Source organism: the organism of the source record quoted next, unplaced genomic scaffold, assembly GCF_019419815.1.
Source record: "Pyrus x bretschneideri cultivar Hongxiangsu unplaced genomic scaffold, Pyrus_bretschneideri_v1 Contig68, whole genome shotgun sequence".
NCBI classification, from domain to species: domain Eukaryota; kingdom Viridiplantae; phylum Streptophyta; class Magnoliopsida; order Rosales; family Rosaceae; genus Pyrus; species Pyrus x bretschneideri.
The window spans coordinates 1,107,940-1,124,160 of record NW_025999807.1 but is presented as its reverse complement, the minus strand read 5'-3'; the positions used below and the strand labels follow the sequence as shown (position 1 = coordinate 1,124,160).

At 41.6% G+C, this 16,221-nt stretch overlaps 1 protein-coding gene across 1 annotated transcript; it reads left to right on the top strand.

Moving 5' to 3' along the window:
- Positions 1–284: 284 nt before the first annotated feature.
- LOC125472236 lies at positions 285–2,420 on the top strand (the record flags this gene model as incomplete). The annotated part of the gene is made up of 2 exons (XM_048573430.1): positions 285–824; positions 1,713–2,420. Coding segments are annotated over 2 exons (1,248 nt in total), but the record flags the coding sequence as incomplete, so codon positions are not given.
- Between the last annotated feature and the right edge of the window lie 13,801 nt (positions 2,421–16,221).

The window sequence follows — 16,221 nt, the reverse complement described above, 5'->3', positions numbered from 1 at the left end:
TTTGTTTTCTTGTTTTTCAGGTACTGTGTATGACTCGTAGCTCTCGACCTATTATAGAGAACATCTCCGACTTTGACGGTGATTTTGAACGCACTTTGAGGAGAACGAGGAGTCAACAAGAGCCACCACAACCTCCACCACAACCTGGGCTTGAAGAGGACGAAGTAGGTGTAGAAGAAAAGCCCACTGATCAACTTTTTGAAGAAGAACAAGCCATGGCAGCAGATAATAGAACCATCAAGGAGCTTTCGGCCTCGGGTTTGGATAATGCATTGCCTCTTTGTATCCAATACCCCACGGCTGCAGAGGGGAAGACTGAGGTGTTTGAACTCAAATCCAGTTTGTTACACCATATTCCGAAGTTCCATGGCTTGTCTATGGAAGACCCCAACAAACACTTGAAGGAGTTCGAGGTGGTTTGTTCGAGCATGACCCCCGTCACTGTGGATGGGAGTATAATGATGATGAAGGCCTTTCCATTTTCACTTATGGACAAGGCCAAAGATTGGCTCTACGAACTAGCCCCGGGAACTGTGACTTCGTGGGAGAGTATGAAGCGTGCTTTCTTAGAGAAATTCTTCCCTACTTCGAGAGTGATTCTCCTACGGAAGAAAATTAGTGGTATTCAACAGAATCATGGTGAGACATTCCCGGCTTATTATGAGCGCTTCAAAGGCCTTGTAGCTTCATGTCCTCAACATCAAGTGAAGGAGGAACTTCTCCTTCAATATTTCTATGAGGGCCTCCTTCCTATCGAACGTCAAATGCTTGATGCATCAGCGGGAGGAGCATTGGTGGACAAAACACCAAGGGATGCCAAGAATCTCATAGCCAACCGAGCGCTCAACGCTCAACAATATGAAGGAGTGGGCCAAAGGGAAGCCCCACGGCAACAAAGTGTAAATGAGGTGAGTGCTATTTCTGAAATTCAATCACAACTTGCTAATCTTACTTCTCTTGTTTCTCAGGTTGTGATTGGTCCAAAAGCACAAGAACACCAAGTTTGTGGCGTGTGCTCAATTCAAGGGCATCCATCCGACAAATGCCCTCAACTAATCGAGAATGGTGGGTGGGAATCTGCCAATGCAATTGGTTTCCAAGGACAAAATCAACACAACCCATACTCGAACACTTACAATGCCGGATGGAGGGACCATCCAAACTTCAAATGGAGGGAGCCACAACAAGCTGCCCAACAAGGAGGATTTAGGCCAAACCCCCCTGGTTTTTATTCCAAGCCGTATGCACCCCAACAATCCCAACAACCTTCGACATCATCTCATTCAGGTACGTCCTTGGAAAGTAATCAAGCTATGCAATTACTAACCTCTATTTCGCAGGGGTTGCAAAATCAAAACAACCGGATAGAAAATAACGAGAAGGAGATGATGGATATGAAGAAACAAATAGGGCAGATTTCTGAGTTCCTTGGACAGATTAGAGATAAAGGAAAGCTTCCTAGCTCAACCACAGTCAATCCAAAGGGAGGATTCGAATCCGCCAAGGCCATCACCCTAAGGGGTGGAAAGGAAGTTGGGAACGAGCCAAACAATTCCAAATCTGCCCAGGAAGTAGATGAAGAGACGACACAACCTGAGGAAGTGTCTAGCTCACCCACGGAAAGAGTGAAAAACCCAATGCCGCAAGCCTCCAATCACCCTAACTCGGCCAAATCAGGTAATTTAAGTTCAAATTCATGTACTTCACGTCCTAATCTGCCCAATGTACCTTTTCCTCGCAGGTTCATGCAAGAAAAAAAGGAAGAAAGCGAGAAGGACATTCTTGAAACGTTCCGGAAGGTGCAAGTGAACATACCGCTTCTCGATGCAATCAAACAGGTTCCAAAGTATGCTAAATTCCTCAAGGACCTATGCAATACAAAGAGAAGAAGGGCAAACAAAGAGGTAGTGAAGGTAAGCGAGAATGTGTCCGCTGTTTTGCAACGTAAACTACCTACCAAGTGCAAAGACCCCGGTAGTTTCACGATTCCTTGTTTGATTGGACATAATCGTTTTGAACATGCCATGCTTGATTTAGGTGCATCCATAAATGTCATGCCTTATTCCATTTATGCATCAATGAACCTTGGTGAGTTAAAACAAGATGGCGTTATAATTCAATTGGCCGATCGTTCTAACGCTTATCCCAAGGGAGTCCTTGAGGATGTTTTAGTGCAGGTCAATCACCTTATTTTTCCCGCAGATTTCTATGTTTTAGACATGGAGGATTCAAGCCATGCTCCATCATTGCCAATCTTGCTAGGCCGTCCCTTCATGAAAACAGCAAGAACAAAGATTGATGTGTATACGGGAACATTGACCATGGAGTTTGATGGGGACATTATTCATTTTAATCTTTCTGAAACCATTAAACATCCAATTGAGGACCATTCTTGTTTTGCTATTGATATTGTTGATTCTTTGGCACAGGTGCATTTGGATCAAATGAACGAAGATGCACTTGAAGTAGCCTTAACCCACGGCATGCAATCTGACCATATTGCCGTAACCCCTTGTGATGAAGTACTTGAAATGGTCGCTGCCCTCGAGTCATTGCCCTTCCACTCTGGTAAGTCTCCAATCTCACTTTTAGATTCAGTTTTGACTAACAAGTTACTTCCATCAACTGAGCAGCCACCTACACTTGAGTTAAAGCCATTACCTAGTCACTTGAAGTATGTGTTCTTAGGCCAAGATCAAACGCTACCCGTCATCATTTCAAACTTAATCACGGCTCAAGAAGAAGACAAGTTGATAAGGGTGTTAAAAGAGCACAAATCTGCCATTGGATGGACTTTGGCGGATATCAAAGGCATTAGTCCCACCACGTGCATGCATCGCATCCTTTTGGAGGAGGAAGCCAAGCCATCTCGTGAAGCTCAACGTCGCCTTAATCCACCTATGATGGAAGTAGTGAAAAAGGAGGTTATAAAATTACTTGATTGTGGTGTTATATATCCTATTTCTGATAGTCGTTGGGTGTCACCTGTGCAGGTTGTTCCAAAGAAGTCTGGCGTCACAGTGGTGAAGAATGAAGAACAAGAGCTTGTCCCCACTCGTGTTGTGACTGGTTGGCGTGTTTGCATTGATTACAGGAAGTTAAATGCCATGACAAGGAAGGATCACTTTCCATTACCATTCCTCGACCAAATGTTGGAAAGGTTAGCCGGTTATGAATTTTATTGCTTTCTTGATGGATATTCCGGATATAACCAGATTGTGATCGCTCCGGAGGACCAAGAGAAGACAACATTTACGTGCCCCTTTGGCACTTTTGCATATAGACGCATGCCATTTGGCTTGTGTAATGCTCCGGCGACGTTTCAACGATGCATGGTGAGTATATTCTCTGATTATGTGGAGAAGATTATTGAGATATTCATGGATGATTTTAGCGTGTTTGGCAATTCATTTGATCATTGCTTGAATAATCTGACTTTAATCTTGAAACGTTGTGTTGAAACGAATCTTGTACTTAATTGGGAAAAATGCCACTTCATGGTTAAGCAAGGTATTGTTCTAGGCCATATCATTTCTGAAAAAGGCATTGAAGTAGATAAATCTAAGGTAGACCTTGTTCGCCACTTACCCTCTCCAACTTCGGTTAGGGAGGTTCGTTCGTTTCTTGGCCACGCAGGTTTTTATAGGCGTTTCATTAAGGATTTCTCCAAGATTGCACAGCCACTATGCCGGTTACTTCAAAAAGAGGTGGTTTTCGAGTTTGATGAAGCATGCTCCACGGCATTCAAGCACTTGAAGGAAGCTCTCACTTCGGCTCCTATTATCACACCTCCAGATTGGAGCCTTCCATTCGAGTTAATGTGTGATGCGTCGGATTATGCCATTGGTGCTGTTTTGGGACAGCGAAAGAACAAGCAACCCCACGTTATCTATTATGCTTCTAGGACACTAAATGATGCTCAATTAAATTATTCAACCACTGAGAAAGAATTACTTGCTGTGGTTTTTGCATTAGATAAGTTCCGACCTTACTTACTAGGTACTAAAGTTGTTATTTTCACTGATCATGCAGCTCTCAAATATTTGCTCACGAAAAAGGAGGCCAAGCCTTGATTGATTCGATGGATGTTGCTTCTACAAGAGTTTGACATTGAGATTCGGGATAAGAAGGGCGTGGAGAATGTGGTGGCTGACCACCTAAGTCGAATGGTACATGAGGAAGTAGCGCCAATTTCTGAAACCTTTCCCGATGAGCAATTAATGTCTATCCAGGTAAGTGAGCCTTGGTATGCTGATTTGGTTAATTTTCTGGTGTCTAAACAAGTTCCTAACACATTAAGCAAGGCTCAACGTGATAAATTAAAAAAAGATGCACGTTTTTATGTTTGGGACGACCCTTATTTGTGGAAAATATGCCCTGATCAGATTGTGCGTCGTTGTGTTCATGAATCTGAATTTAATTCCATTTTGAGTTTTTGCCATACATATGCATGTGGTGGACACTTTGGCACACAACGCACAGCGTTTAAGGTTCTTGAGAGTGGTTTTTATTGGCCTACATTGTTTAGAGATGCTAGGGTTTTTTGCTTAACATGTGATAGATGTCAAAAGACCGGAAGTATAGGCCAAAGAGACCAAATGCCGCAAACCCCAATCCTTGTTGTTGAAATCTTTGATGTTTGGGGTATTGATTTTATGGGTCCATTCCCTATGTCTTTTGGTTTTACGTACATTTTACTTGCCGTTGATTATGTGTCAAAGTGGGTGGAAGCTAAAGCCACCCGAACTAACGATTCTAGAGTTGTTGCAGACTTTGTAAAATCTAACATTTTCTCTAGATTTGGGATGCCTCGAGTGCTCATAAGCGATGGTGGGACTCATTTTTGCAACCGCACCATTATAGCATTGCTCAAGAAGTACAACGTGATGCATAAGGTTTCCACACCTTATCACCCCCAAACCAGTGGCCAAGCCGAAGTTTCAAATCGAGAAATCAAGCAAATCCTGGAAAAGACCGTTGGACCGAATAGAAAAGATTGGAGCTTGCGCTTGGAGGATGCACTATGGGCCTATCGAACGGCGTACAAAACGCCCATTGGTATGTCCCTATTTCGGCTAGTCTATGGCAAGCCGTGCCATCTACCCGTAGAGCTTGAGCACAAGGCACATTGGGCGGTCAAGACCTTCAATATGGATGTGGACGCGGCTGGAAACCATAGGAAGCTACAATTGAGCGAGCTTGAAGAGATTAGGCATGAAGCGTATGAGAATGCCCGGATTTACAAGGAGAAGACCAAGGCCGTCCATGACAAGATGATTAGAGGCAAAACCTTCTCAATTGGGCAGAAAGTGTTGTTATTCAATTCTCGTCTTCGATTATTCCCCGGTAAGTTACGTTCAAAGTGGGTTGGCCCTTTTATTGTCACTAATGTTTTCTCTCATGGTGCAGTGCAAATCAAAAGTTCAAGGACGCAGCAAGAATTCAAAGTGAATGGGCATCGATTGAAGCCCTATTACGAGACGTTTGAGGAGCATGTCGTGGAGGAGGTACCCCTCCATGCCGTGGAACCTAGTCAAGCTTAAACGGAGGTACCGTCCGGCTGCAAGACGTAAAAGAAAGCGCTACTGGGGAGGCAACCCAATACAGTGAATAAACCTTGTTCATTGATTTCCGAGTGGTTGAAAAAAAAAAAAAAAAAAAAAAAAAAAAAAAGAGCTTGTTCATTAATTTTTGAGAAATTACAAATGTATCTAACAAATGGAGCTTCACAAAGGTTGTTTTTGTTTTTGTTTGCGTGAAGACCCACCACGAGGCAAAACTCTAGAAGCAGAAGGCATCGAAGCAGGAGGCATCGGAGCAAGAGGCATAGGAGCGGGAGGCATAGGATATTGAGCATTCCAGGCCCCAATACTTGGCGGAACGGTGGATGACCCAGGAAAGAGGTGCCCCTGGAAGAAAGACGCAAGCCGTTGACGGTCACTTTGCATCCGACCTTGAGATTCTTGCATCTCATCAAGCTTCCTCTTCATGCCCGACGAATAGTTATTGGCAAGCACATGCAAAGTTCTATTCTAGTACTTAAGTTGTTTGATCTCTTGTTTCAGGTTCTCCACCTCCGCCATCAAAGATTCAACCTGACGGGAGCGAGCAAGGAGGCGTTGGCCCATGTTGGACACAGAGCCAGTGCACTGAACACTCAGAGCCAGGGATTCTTGAACGGCCAACTCATCGGACCGTCCTGAAAGCAGCTGACTGTCTTTGGGAGTGAGGAGGTTCCGAGCCACTATCGTAGCTGTTGTGGGATCCGTCATCACAGAGTCCTCATCTGTAAGAGGGCCATGGGAAGATAAGAAAGACGGGCACCATACCTTACCCTGATGAGACGCGACCGGATCACTGCTTAGACTCAAATCTAAGCAAAGGTTTGATGGGTTGGATGAGCTAGCCATTGTTCACGAAGCTAAAAGAGAAGAGGTGGACGGAGTAGATTTTCAAAGGGCCGGAGACGAGTTTCAAGAATGGAAAATCTTCAGAGTGTGTGAGTTGGCGGTGATCGATAGCTCTATAAAAAGCCAAGGCAACGCGTCCACAAATTCAAAAAAGCCTCGGCTTTTCAGAAATCGCGTTCAACACGTGGAGGCCATCATCGCAACTACACGTCTTTAGCCGACAAGCGCAAAGTTCGGCGACGCTTTATCTGCTTTTCAGAAAACGCGTGCAGCTTTATCGAAGAGGCGTCTTCAAAGATCGAAGAGTCGTCACTATTCCAAAAAGCCGGATTTGCGGGATTAAAATGTTTGTCGACAACGGTAAAAGCACAGTATCACCACTTGCTATTGAATTCCCTATATATGTCGACCTTCATTTTTTTTTGGCAAAGCAGAACTGAAGAAAATGCCCAACTCTTTCTCACCTCCGAGGGCGCACTCCCAGCAAAGCTTTTCAAAATACTCCATTCCTTTTTTTTCTTCCCCAAAGATGATACCAGATGCCTGGAGTACAGATGACCCAGGAGGAAACAGCACCACAAATACATGTGCTGATTCATTCACCGCTTCTTCAAAAGCAAAGGTATCTCATATCATCAAGGGCAAAAGCAAAGGTATCTCATATCATGCTCTTTCCCTGTCTTTTTCTTTGTCCTTGATATTACTTGCATGGCAAAGTGAAAGAAGTAATCAGCCGGCACTTGGAGTCTATCTAGACTCTATTCCCTGGTTGCTTACCTAGCTTTGCTGAGCTATCCTCTAACCCTCTTCAATACGAATTGGAGAGATTGAACAAAGAAACAGATAAAGCTCAGACCTTCGGGGGAGACCAAAGGAAGCCTGCTGCCCAGTTCAATAGTAGCACAAAGGAAAATCAACGATGGGAGCAGCGCAGTTCAAGAGTAAGCCTGTGGAATCACAAAGATCCAAGCCTCACTGCAATCACCAAGGAGAAGATGGAACGAACACTCCATAACCAGATTTGCATCTCTAAACTCTTCTCTTTGTTGGATACATTCTGCCATGTTTAGTATGTTGAGTATGTTTAATTGTTGTTTTATGTTTGTTTGTGTTTAGTGTGGTTTTTAACATTGAGGACAATGTTTGATTTAAGTGTGGGGGTATTAGTTACTAAAGTGTTTAATGCAAATTCGTAGGGTTTTATCCACCGTAACTTCAAATGTTGTTTCTTGCTATTTTTAAGTGTGTTTAGTGTGTTTTGACTTAAAAATTCGAAAATCACATAAAAATTTGAAAAACATGTTTTGAAAAGCCTAAAAAGAGTGTTTTAAGTCGTTTTTGTGTCGTAGGTCACCTTCCAACGCAATGATAAGGATTTGGTTTCTAATTGCATGACTGTTAAAAAGAGTTATAAACATAGAGAAAAGTTTGATTTACTCTTGGTATATGTTTGGTTATGGTTATAATGTATGACTTCACATGCAATCATAAAAAAAAAAAAAAAAAAAAATTTTTTGTAACATGCTTGAAGGAAGGAACTCAAATAAATGCTACAACCCTGAGAGACTTGAGCCTATAACGTTCTTTGGAGAGTATAATATGTGATTTCTTGTTTTCTAAAGTCGTTGCATGATCTCATTATTCTTTGCTTGGTTACTACTTAGAAGGCGTTTCATCATATAGTTCCAAATGCTAGAACTCATGCCCATTTCATTCAAAGCATGTTATTGATTTACATAATATATATCAAGATGAAGTTGAGTAGTTACCACCATAGCCAAATAACCTCACTTCCCATATTTCGTATACGTTGTAAGTTTTACCCCCCGTTGAGCTTTGTTTAGCCTTTATTCTTTGTCAACCCACATTATCCTCACCCAGCCTAGTTTAGGACAATCCACACCCTTGTTCTTAAAAGATAGTGAGCATAACTTAAATGAATTCCTTTTGAGTTACATTATGCAAGAAAATGAGTGTGGGGGAAGGAATGCTTGTTCTTAAGTATGTTTTGAGTTTCAAAAGAAAAGAAAAACAGAAAAGAAAAGAAAGGAAAAAAAAAAAAAAAAAAAAAAAAAAAATGAAAGAATGAGTGATTGAAGAAAGGGCTCAAAACACCAATTCTGGCCCTAAATTATCTCCCTTTTTGTTCCAAAGTTGAGTTCTCATTCAAAAGTAAATTCTAAGTTGATTCAATTGCCTTGCTCACTATTTCTTTAAGAACCTTTGTTTTCCATATCCCTTCTTTGTTATCCACACTCCCCAAGCCCCATTACAACCCGTGACTTCAATCTTGAGTGTTATGTGTTTCAATTTGTGGAGTTTGAACTTGGTATGAGCATATGGTGTCACTGGTTCTCGCGTCTAAGTAGTAGCATTCCATTCATGAGATCATATCTAAACATGCTTATTAACTCCAGAAATTGCTCTCTTTGTGATATATATATGTGAGTATTCATTTTCATGTTTACATCAATCTTCTCACATATGACTAGATTAGGGTGTGTAGTTAGAAAATCTGAGTGAAAATCGAGTGCATATCTTGTAAAGAATTGTGCAAATTCTCTAAGGCATGTTACTACATTCAAAACATGGTTTTAAATGCTTATTTGTGAACTAGTATATGGTGACTATGATTAAGAATGTATTTAAGTGTGAAGATGACCAAAATCTGTGGGAATGATGATTTTTAACGTGTCATGTGCATTGGAAATCCCTAAGACAGTTGTTGGAAGGTTTAGGTTGTGTTTTACTTGTTTTGTTCGTTTCGTTTTGTTTTGTTTTTCTTTTTGTTTTGCTCGAGGACTAGCAAAAGATAAGTATGGGGGTATTTGATAGGAGCATATTCATGCAACTTAAATGGCTTGTTCTCGTGCATTTACGTTATGTTTCTTTAGTTATTTTAGTTCTTTATGCTTCTTTTGTGTGTTTTCAGGATTATAAGACGTGTTTGACGAAAGGATGCATTGTGGAGTGTTTTGGGCCCTTTTTGGAGCACTATGGGGCTAAGGATCGATAGCTTATTCTTGGAGCCCAAGTGATTGATGAAATGGAAGGCCTTGTATGCACTTGAGGACACAAAACAATGGCCCTAACCCAATTACAATCACATTGCCATGGGCTTAACACAAACACCATTCCTTGCCATGCAAGGGGGAGCAATTTGGGTCCATTTCATGCACTTAAATCCTAGCCCAATTACACACCATTGCAGCCACCATTCATCCTAGTTGTCAATCACATACTTTCCCATTGTTTAATTCATCCACATGCATCTTTAACCAACAAACAAATCAGCCAATGCACCAACAAATCCCTTGCCGTGACCTTCCTAGCCATTTCCAGCTTTTCCCTTTACAATTCACATGCATTCCATACTTTTCTTAGCTGTTTTTCCATCATTATTTCAGCCACCATTCACCCTTTATTTCACATGCATCCACACATACTTCATTTCCAAACAACAATCATTTCAAATGCCATACATTCACATGCATTTACACCCCCAAAAACCCCTTTGCCGTGGGCTCTCAATGCCTTTCCAGTTTTCCCTTTTATTTTCCAGCTTTCATTCTTCATCATTACAAGCACATTCACATGCATTTCCCACCTAACATTTCCCCCTTTAATGCACATGAATGCCCTTCATAAATCAGCCATATTCACACACCTTTTCTTTTAACCATGCCGTGCAAATCACCACACATTTCCAGCTTTCTAAATCAGCCACCTTCACATGCATTCACTCATAATCATTCACTCACCTTGCAGCCACATTTCCACCCACCTTCTAGCTGTCATGTTCCCTCCATTCCTCCTATAAATACCCTTGCATTCATTCATTCATGCAGTCCTCATTTTCATACACAAACACACCATTTCCCAAGCCCTTGCCGTGCATATTCCTCCCTTTCTGTGCAGTTTTTCTCCTCCATTGCAGCCACTATCCAACCACTTCCCATCCTTCCAAAACACTTCATACCATCACACAACCTATCCTTAAACCTTGTGCTACACAACGAGGAAGAGAAGAGTGCTTAAACGTTCATACAATTCAAGTTTTGAGTTGTTGGAATGTTTAGGTGTTTCTTTGATTTCAAAGTTTCATTTTAATTCTCTTTGTTTTGTATGTATGGAAGAGAAGAGTGCTTAAACGTTCATACAATTCAAGTTTTGAGTTGTTGGAATGTTTAGGTGTTTCTTTGATTTCAAAGTTATGAGGAACTAAACCCCCTTTAGGTAGGGGGTGATTCGAAACTATGTTTATATTTGCAATATGAATTGATTAACTTTCGTTGGAATTTCATAAGTTGTGGATTCAATTTGTTTAACCGTTTGATTGATAGCTTATTTATGAATGTTTATTAAGAATGCGCGCTTAATTTTCATGCATAAATATGACGCTAGAATATAAGTGAATTTCACCTAATCGTTATGAACTTATATTCACAAGTAGTGGAGGTTGCTTATAAACAATCGCGTTAAATGAATTCTTGGCACGAGTTTCATGCTCATCATAGTAACGAATGCCTCGTCAACACTTAAAGTTTTCATAATGCTTAATGATCTTTGATTGTATCTTTATTGTGCTATTCACGTAAAGGACTTTTGGAGAATGTTGTGAATTGCGTTGCGCAAACCCATCCAATTCATTAACTTAAGGAAAACTTGACGGTTAATTTAAGCGGACCTAATTAATCCGGAGTGTTGAGTTTCATAATTTATCGAAAGACCAACTGAGAATCAATCTTGTATGCAAGTATAACATGTGTGGAGAAGAACCCCTTAGCTAGCCTTCATCCCATTCATTCCATCACAATTTCATATTTACATTCCGCTTAGTTTGTTAACTTGCTTTGTTATTTCAATTTCCGTCAAATCCATATTTACAATTTGTTTTATTTTCAAGTTTCCATTTTTAGTTTAAAATCGTCCAAATCCAATCCCCCTTTACTTTATTGTTCAATTTAGTTAGAAATCAATTTAGTTTGTGTTTTTAAAGCATTTTGAGTCTTTTGGTTTGTCGTAGTGTTTTAACGTTTAGTTTCACATTCTTTGAGTCTAGTTTAGTGTTTTATCTTGTTTTTACGTTTTTGAGTCAGTTTCCAAGGTTTTAGCAATCCCTCCTAATCCCCGGTCCAGAACGATCCCTACTTACATCCATACTACAATTGTCAAAAAGAGGGTTTAATTTGTGTGTGTATAAATTTCGCATCAATATTGTTAAGAAAATGATAGCAGATAGTCCAGAGAAATGGCATGAGAAGTTAAGAAAGACTATTTAGGCTTACACAACCTCTAAAAGGGCAGGAATTGCAACTATTCCTTATGATTTAGCCTTCAAACAAGATGATGTGCTTCCTATGGAAATCAAGGTGAGTTTAGTCAGACTTCTAAACTAGTTTGGTCTACACAGTGAGAAATACATTCAAGCTATATGTCAAGGGGTTGAAGATTTGGATGTAGCTTGAATTAAAGCCTTGAATAAGATTCAAGAAGGGAAGAGAGCGGTTTCCCGAGCTTATAATAAGAAAGTAAAGTTGAAAACCTTCAAAGAAGAGGAGTTAGTATGGTAGGCATTTTTGCCTTTGGGAGCTCAAGTTAGAGGTTTTAGGAAGTAAAGCCCTACTTGGGAGGGTCCTTTCATTATCAATGAAGTGTTGGGTAAAAGAGAATATTACTTGGCAGATTTAGAAGGAAATTTGCAAAGGCATCCAGTCAATGCTAAGTTTTTTAAGAGATATCACCCAACTTTGTGGATGTTAGAGATTGTTATATTGAGGAGATTTAAGTATATTTGGAAAAGTTAAAGTTAGTCTGTGCAGTTAAAGCTTCAAAAAACAAAAAGGAAAAGTTGATATGAAGAAGGAAATCATTTCATTTCAGCAAAAGAAGGAAGTTACAAAAACTTTAGCTTAACAATTTTACATATTTTGCCAAGGCAGATATTCTAGAGTAATATGTCTGCATAATAGTGAAAATCCTGCCAGGTTCTTCTAAGCACATTTCGTTGTTGGCTAGTTGAGCTTCAGAGTCTTCAACTTCCTGGTTCATCACTTCTTCTATTTTCTTGTAAAGTTGACTTGCAAGAGTCATGTTCTCAGCCTTAAAAGTGGAAAATTGCTCCTCCAACTTTTGAATCTCGGACTCTACCACCACAATCCTTTCTTCAATGGTTGATCCCTCATTTACCAGTTGTTGAAGTGTGGCTGAAGTCCGAGTATGTTTTTCCTTATAACATTTCACTCTGTTCGATGCCTACTCCTCCACTGATGTTGATCCTTCAGCGTCTACAGATTCTCAAAGAAATTGAGAAATTACTCATTCTAAGCCTTTGACATTAACTGAGCCTTGTAGTGCTCAGTCAAATCATTCTCAGCATCATAGAGAGCCTTAAGGCTAAATGACGCTGTGAAATCTCTCCTCATCCATTCCTTGTAGACTTCGTGGACATCTTGAAGAAGTTGAGGCTCAGAAAGACGCCTTGGGATCTTAGCTTTGTCCTAATTTTCCCAAACTCTCTAACAAGCTCTGGCAAAAATGCTATTGCAGGGATGGATGCGAGGGGTGAGGCATTGCTCCAACTTCTTCAAAAGCTGCAGCAGTGGAGGCAGTCTCAGCAGGAATGGGAAGAGAAGGCCTAAGAGTAGAGGAAGTAGCAGCAGTTTTGATTTTCTTTTTTGGCCGAGGAATAGGGATCCACATAACCCCAGAAGCCAAGAGAGGCTTAGGAAGAGCTGCTTTACGTGCCAAGGGAGAAGGACATTGGCCCGAGCCTGGCAAAAAGGAGGAGGCACCTTTGGGAAGAGATGAAGGTGGCGTTGTTACCTCAGTATGCCGAGGAAGATCAACATTGCTCATTGAAGTTGGAGGGGACCTGCCCAAACTCTCACCAGAAGCTTACCAAATCTGAAGAAAAACACAAGGGTTAGCCAATTGTCTTGTATAAAGTAAAAGACAAGGCTAAAAGACTTGTATTCCTGAACTAGACCCTGTAAAAAATGAGAAGGCACCTTTGTGGTTACAGTGGCCTTGGGAGAAACTGGTGGGTTGGTCCGAGAAGCAGCCTAGGAAGCCCTCGAGCTAGTCACTTCTGAGACCACAAAGATCTCAGGGATCATTGGCTCCCCAAAAGTGGTTGGTGGTGGTTGATAAGCCTCATGCACTAGAGATGATAGGAAAAAGTGCAAAACAAAGCATGAATACCAAATGAGAAGAACTTCAAAGAGGAATTCAAGAAAATTTAAAGGGGATGATACTTACCGAAGTGCTATCATCTTCCACGTTGTGCAGCATCTCTCTAGTCCTTAGATTGAACTGAGAAGTTGGTGTCCCCACCATAGAAGAAGGAGGAGTAGAAGAAATAAGAATTAAGCTTTGCTCGACTTGAGAAGCTGGTGCCCCAACCTTCGCCAAACTTCCAGAAGTAAAATAAAAGTATACCTTTGTGGGCTTGGCCCGACAAGGAGAAAGCTGCGGTGCTCGGGCAGGAGGAGAAGAAAGCTTAGATTGAGTGGTCCTTTCACCTCTACTGTCCTATTTCAAAACCACGAGTTCAGTATCAATGCAAGCATTGAAGAAAATGAAGTTGAAGAATAGCTAAGAACTTAGAGAATGAGAATTATATCTTTAACTACTCAAGAATGGTATCAAGGACTACTTGGTCCTCGGGCAGAACTTCTCTGCCCGACTGCCCCTCTTTGGGAATAAGGGTAGGTATCTTGGTTACTGGAGGCCTTAGTTACAAGAAAGGAGGAGGTATTAACTCATGCCCCAAGAAAAATTGAAACTACAACCAGGAAAGAAGATTGCTTACTGGAAGACTTATGTTTTTTCCTGCCCACTTCAACTAAAGGGGCAAGGGAGAATCTGGAGGATTTGGAGGTTTGAACCCTAGTCCTCTTCCTTGTGGGAGTTGCCCGCGGACTAGGTAAAAGGAGTTGAGGTTGAGGTTGCTCTTCAGGCTTGGACTCAGAAAACTATACCACTGTTACCCTTGTCTGCCAGGGTGCCCAAGTCTCCACTGCAGGCTCGGCTTCACCCTCAGAATTTTTGAACAACTCGGAGATGTCCTCAGTGTCGCTAGCTGTATGACTAGACCTAGATTCTCATCTTGCAGCCTCGGCCACAACCTCTTGAAAGATAAAGGGAATTCATAGCTTTTTCTTCTGGCCCGACATCCATTCTTTCAGTGATGCCTTGGGCTACAAATTTACAATAACCAAGATGAAGAGAATATATTATAAAAGCATCACAAAACACAAGTTAAGCAATGAAGGATACTTATTAGAAGAAGCTGGTTCTTCTGATGGATTATCTACTTCTAGTTCTCGAGTTCATTCGGCTTGGGGTAGGATTTGATGGAGAGTTACTTGAAGAGATGATCATGGGACTCCCTAATGTCCCCTCCATACCTCTTCGACCACTTAGCCTCCCACTAAATGGCAAAGAACGAGGTACACTTGAAGTTCAACGCCACAGGCTTATGGGCAATCTTGCTCATCACTTCGAGACTGCGCCGAGCTGCCCGAATTGTGACTTCTGAGGGAGAGTGAAGGCCGTAAGAGGTTTTGTAGTGCACTGAGTCAAATAACGGGACTAGATTGGCTTGTCTGAACCCCAACTATCTAGCACAAAATTTGGGTTTGTAGACTTTCAACCTACACTTATATCCTATGCGGTTACTGCGTTCTCCCCAGGCCAGATCTCCCTGCTGGGTGTAGCTTACAAGCTTTTCCTTACGGAATGGGCTGTCATCCTCCCCAAAGGCGTTCTGGAAGATTCGGTTTAAGAACCATGGATATCTTCGCAGAACAGAAGCACCTTACTCTAAGTCTACCCGAGTCCAGCAAACTCTAAAGAAATAGAGGCAGAAGAATGTGGAGTGATTAGTTGGGGATTCCTCAGCCAAGATACGAGCTAGGGCTACTCTTTCAAGGAACTCTAGGTTAGGTGCCTGAAGCTCAAGAAAGTACCACTGCAGCTACAACTAGACCATACTGGTTAGCCCGTTGAGGTTAGTTTCAAAGGGTTCGCCTCTAGTCATCTTGAAGATGGGGTGGTAAAGTTGGGTGAAGAGATGGTAAAGTTGGGCAAGGAGGAAAGGTCTCGTAGCCATATTGTCAAAGGAATGAAGGGCTTCCACCAAGGGGATCCACTCTAACTTCACTCATTTGGATTTGTTTGGAAATACATGTTTATTGAGCCAGTACAAAAGGAAGTACACGTGCTCTTGATCCCTATTCGCAGTGACATGGTTGAATGTACTATTGGCAAAAGGGATGAAGCCAGTGAATGAAACCCCATAGCTCTTAAAAGTTGAAGGAGTATACTCTAGGCGAATAATAGAGTCAGAAGTGCCCGACCCTTCAGCTGTCGGGCAAGAAAAGGAAGACCAATCGTAGGTAACGTCAACACATCTGCCCGAGGGCATTGGCCCTAAGACTTGGGCCATATTAAGGATGGTAGGAGATATGGGATCCATTTGAAAGTCAAATCTGTTGGTCCCTGTGTTCCAAAAGAGAAGAGTTGTGGTTAGAAGCTCGGGCTTGGTTATCACCATCGTCTTGGAGAGCATAATAAGCTCGTACATACCATTGCTCATCCACTTCTTCTTCCAGATGGGTTCCAGCATGTCCACCCATTATCACCAGGCTTCATATTTCATTAGAGGAAAACCTCGACGATAAGTTGACAATTTAGAGGAGGAAATGCCAACGTCGGCAAAATATGGCTCAGGGTGAACCAATTGGCTTTGGGCATCTATTTTCCACAACAATTAGGACCCTGGAAGTCCAGGTAAGACCAAGGGAAT